The sequence below is a fragment of the Nuphar pumila genome, chromosome 15, assembly GCF_984573655.1.
Source record: "Nuphar pumila chromosome 15, dmNupPumi1.hap1.1, whole genome shotgun sequence".
NCBI classification, from domain to species: domain Eukaryota; kingdom Viridiplantae; phylum Streptophyta; class Magnoliopsida; order Nymphaeales; family Nymphaeaceae; genus Nuphar; species Nuphar pumila.
This window is the reverse complement of record NC_143263.1, coordinates 19,706,594-19,711,238: the sequence shown is the minus strand read 5'-3', so window position 1 is coordinate 19,711,238 and position 4,645 is coordinate 19,706,594. Positions and strand designations below refer to the sequence as shown.

General features: G+C 43.2%; 1 protein-coding gene across 1 annotated transcript; it reads left to right on the top strand.

Moving 5' to 3' along the window:
• Positions 1-781: 781 nt before the first annotated feature.
• On the top strand, positions 782-4,213 carry LOC149814725 (phosphatidylinositol 4-kinase gamma 4-like). Its single transcript, XM_089989180.1, has 2 exons — positions 782-2,948; positions 3,368-4,213. The coding sequence occupies exons 1-2, from the start codon at positions 1,578-1,580 to the stop codon at positions 3,755-3,757; spliced, it is 1,761 nt and encodes a 586-aa protein (XP_089845306.1). The 5' UTR covers positions 782-1,577; the 3' UTR covers positions 3,758-4,213.
• Positions 4,214-4,645: the final 432 nt, after the last annotated feature.

Genomic DNA, 4,645 nt, shown 5'->3' with positions numbered 1-4,645 from the left:
AATTCAAACGTCTAGAAGTGGTTTTTCCGGATAAAGGAGACAGGTCGATTCTGACGTCAAGAATGACGGACTTTCCACGGACAGTGCATTTAGTTTATCCTTAAATGACGATAATACCCTAATCATTTTTGTAAATTACTGAAATATATGTTAAGAATGACCATCATATCATAGATGCCCAAATTGCCCCTAGGATAGTCACATTCATGGGAAAAACATACTATTGTGATATTATGATAAGAATTGAGGCATGGGATGGAAACGGCAGGAGTCAGGGCTGTAATGAATTTGACATAAATGATCTAGCTTAATTGGATCTGGAGTTGGATCCGAACACAGATGAAAAAAGCCATTACTAAACTGATTGAATATGCCATTCGATTGTTATTTGATCATGAACCTAAACTAATCCTATTTTTTTAACTGAGCAACCTATTTGGGTATCAAAATAACATCATAAATATGATTATGCATCCCTTTTTCTGTGCATGACACGTAAGCACACTCCATCAGTTAGACATATAAAGCACCAAAGAGGTGGTCCGATTGGATCTGATTATCAAAAGCTCCGATTTGTTTCATCCCCAAATTAGACTTCGGTTTGTTTCATCCCCGAATTAGACTGATATATTAATTAGATAGTACGCCAGTAATCATAAAGAAGCCAGCAAGGTCAATTCTGTAATCTGGCCCCACAAGCGATTTTCTCCCGTTAAGTCTAACGGTCATTAGTCATATATGGGTGTGTATAAATTACCGTCCTTCCGGGACCGCAGCGTTCGTTCCACAGAGAAACTCGGGAAAGTACGCTTTGAGGGTAATCCAAGAAGTTCCTGGAAATTCCTCGGCGGACAATCCCTCCCCTTCTTTCTATATCTCCCTCCCTCTCTTTCCCAGGGGGGCTCTGTCCTCTCCTTTATGGGTTCCGCCCTCTCATCCCTTACCCCTTCGATTCTTGCCTGCTGAGAATCCAATCCATCTTCTTCATTTCTTCCCCTCTGCGCGTCTTTTCCCTTCTTCTGCGTCTCAAAAACGCCTTAATTTCGGGGTTTCTAGCGTTTCTCCCTTGGGTTTGCTTGATTTGATCAAGAGCCGGGCGTCTAATTCGGAGTTTCTTTGTGGGTAGTGATTTTTTTCCGCCTCTTGTCATACGAGACGCATTGCATTTTGGGGCATTTCCCTAGTCTTTGGATTAGGGTTCTGTCCCATCATCGTTCTAGGGCAAGATTTCTTCTGTATCCCTTTCTTTTAGAAGGATCTTTGGGTCAATCCTTTGATGGTTTGTGGTTTCTGGTTTGGTTCATCCATCGAGGGTAAAGATCGCTTCTTTTCCTTTCAATTGAAGGGAAAAGGAGTCTCTTTAATCCTTGATTTGCAAATAGTGTTCCCATTTCGAGGGCGTTTGTAAGGTTTTGTAGGAAAAAATTGGATCTTTCTGACCCTTCTTTTGAAGGAGGAGTCGGTTCTTGATACTTTGGATTCAATGGAGTCGTAGGGGTTTGGTCGTCGGGGCAGCTGCCTCGTTTGGGTTATGTAAATACAATTTAGGGGGTTTGATTGTTTTCTGTATCGTGAGGATGTCGACTGCTGCTGCCGTTCTGAGCCCCGTCGGCGAGGATCTAATGGGTTTCACCCGCGGGAGGAGCCTACCGCGGCCGGACGAATCGATCCTCATCTACCTTTCCATTGCGGGTTCTGTAATTCCGATGCGCGTGTTGGAGTCGGATTCAATCGCCTCGGTGAAGCTGAAGATCCAGACGTTCAAGGGGTTTCTGAAGAACAAGCAGATGTTGGTTCATCGAGGAAGAGAGCTCGCGAGGAACGATTGCTTGATCAAGGATTACGGCGTGTCGGACGGTAATGTTCTTCATCTGATCATTCGCTTGTCCGATCTTCAGGCAATCACGGTCAAGACCGCCTGCGGAAAGGAGCTCGAATTCCAGGTCGAACGGTACAGAAACATAGGGTACCTCAAGCAGCAGATCTCCGGGAAGGGGAAGGGTTATGTGGATCTTAAAGATCAGTTGCTCGTCTGTAATGGGGAGAAGCTGGATGATCTTAGCCTTGTCAATGATATCTGTCAAGATGGGGAGGCTGTGATTCACTTGATTGTTCGGAAGAACGTCAAGATCAGTGGGAAACCGGTGGAGAAAGACTATGAATTGTCGATCATTGCATCGATTTTGAGCGAGAAACCGTTCGATGAAGAGAGGGATGAGCAGGATTGGAGCTACAAGTCAGAGTTTCAGGCCACAACCAGGAAATCCCTTGAGAGAGATTACTGGTTGGAACCTGTGATCATGAGCCCTGCGGTAGGATTAGGCAGCGTGCTAAAGGATCTGATTGATTCCGCTGTTGCGGGAATGGCGATTGGTTACTCGCCGATTAGGTCCTCTGAGGGCACAGGCGGTGCTTATTTCATGAGTGATTCCTCCGGGAGCAGGTATGCAGCGGTGTTCAAGCCCATTGATGAGGAGCCTAAGGCTGTGAACAATCCGAGGGGGCTGCCAATATCTTTGGATGGAGAGGGGTTGAAGAGAGGGACCAGAGTTGGTGAAGGTGCTTACAGGGAAGTTTCAGCCTACATTCTGGATCATCCCAAGGGTGGGAGGCGGCAGTTTTTTGACAATGCAGTAGGCTTTTCTGGTGTCCCTCCGACGTTGATGGTCAGGTGCTTGCACGGCGGGTTTAACCATCCCGGCGGGTACGATGGGTCTGCGAAGAACGTCAAGGTTGGGTCTCTGCAGATGTTTGTGAAGAACTATGGGAGCTGCGAAGACATGGGCCCTGGAGCTTTTCCAGTTCAAGAGGTTCATAAGATCTCTGTATTGGATATGAGGCTGGCGAATGCAGACAGACATGCTGGAAACATTTTGATCAGCAAGGAAGGGGATGAGGGGAGAACCGTTCTGATTCCTATAGACCATGGATACTGCCTGCCCGAAAATGTGAGTGTTTACGCCTTATTTTGCTCTCATTGTTGAGATTATATGGGATATGAGTTTACTGCATTTTTTTCTTTTCTATTTGATGTTCTAAATAGAGTGCTATTGAATTCACAAGTCCAGATTTTGATCTGTGAAACTGCATAATTCTTGTTTTTGCCATCTTTTCTTTTGAATGCTATTGCTGGATGGAAAACAAATAGAACATGTATTGAATTCATAGCTCAAGATTTTGATCTGTGAAACTGCAGAACTCTTATTTTTACCATCATTTCTTTTGAATGTTATCGTGGGATTTCTTTTGCATAGAACTGATTATAATTATCCCTGTAATTAGAAAATTGAATTGACAAATATATGTGACAATCCTTACTGCCCATACTAAATGTGGTTATTCATTCAATTCATGTTTGCTGCTGCAGTTTGAAGATTGCACATTTGACTGGCTTTACTGGCCGCAAGCTCGGGAACCATTCAGTGCTGAAACTGTTGAATACATTATGTCGATGGATGCCGAGCTAGACATAGCGCTTCTGAAATTTCATGGCTGGGAATTGTCACTCGACTGCTCCCGCACCCTTCGAATCTCTACCATGCTTCTCAAGAAAGGCGTGCAGCGAGGCATGTCCCCATTTGCAATCGGGAGCATCATGTGCCGGGAAACACTGAACAGGGAGTCGGTCATTGAGGAGATCATGCATGAATCACAAGAAGGCTTGCTCCCGTGCATGAGCGAGACAGCATTCTTGGATGATGTTTCCCGGATCATGGATCGTCGCCTCGATGAGCTCATTGCAGAAAAAAGGGTTTAATTTTTTTTTCTCTCCTAAAACCGGAGGAGAAGCTAAGTACCACGAAGCTTATTTTGTACATGCATATACATATGCATATATGTATGTATCTATGAACATATATATGTATATACGAATGCATACACATGCGTATTTGTATGCATATATACTACTAGAACTGGCCCCCCCTCTGTCTTGTTTATATGTCTTTGCAACCGCAAGGAGGTGAGAGGTTGTTCAGAGACTTCTGACTGCAGCTTTGTTTTTGAGTTTCTGTCTTCTTTTGTATGCTCTGAAAATGTGTTGAGATGTTCAACTGACTGTCACTAAAACCTGTGACTTCCTTTTACCAATTCATTTTTAGCCTTCTGAGACAGGTAGGCTGCTCAAATAATATGTATGCTTTGTTTGTACAAGCGTCTGACTGTTTTGAGCTTGAAGCTTTTATCTAGATATTAGTAGTCGTTTTTTCAAAAAGATATTAGTATTCGTTCTGTTTGTTTTGGAGGCAATGCACGGTTGGATGTGGCTATTCACTACATGTTAGAATGAATTTTTGTGCTTATTCTATGTTATGTTTCATGCTTATATGCGCATGTCTTGTGAGTTGTGAACAAGGTTGTCTGAAAGGGAAACAGAAACGAGAAACGTGTTGAGAAACTGAAACTAGAAACTAGAAACAAGACTTTCTAAAGTTCATGTGAAATGGGAAACATAATATATATAGGAAAACTGAAATATGTTTACCAACCAAATATGTTTGCTGGTATTAATCGAGGTTTTAATAGGTTTTTTGCAAATCCAACCTTACAGGTCCATTTGCTATAAACTGACTGTTGGATCATCGTAATCAGATGATCCAATAGTCTCTTTCTATAAAACCAAGCGATTAGATCACATCAGGACGGT

Coding starts and splice junctions, on each gene's coding strand:
- LOC149814725 (XM_089989180.1), top strand. CDS start 1,578: ATGTCGACTGCTGCTGCCGTTCTGAGCCCCGTCGGCGAGGATCTAATG. Junction 2,949..3,367: donor GATACTGCCTGCCCGAAAAT/GTGAGTGTTTAC, acceptor TTGCTGCTGCAG/TTTGAAGATTGCACATTTGA.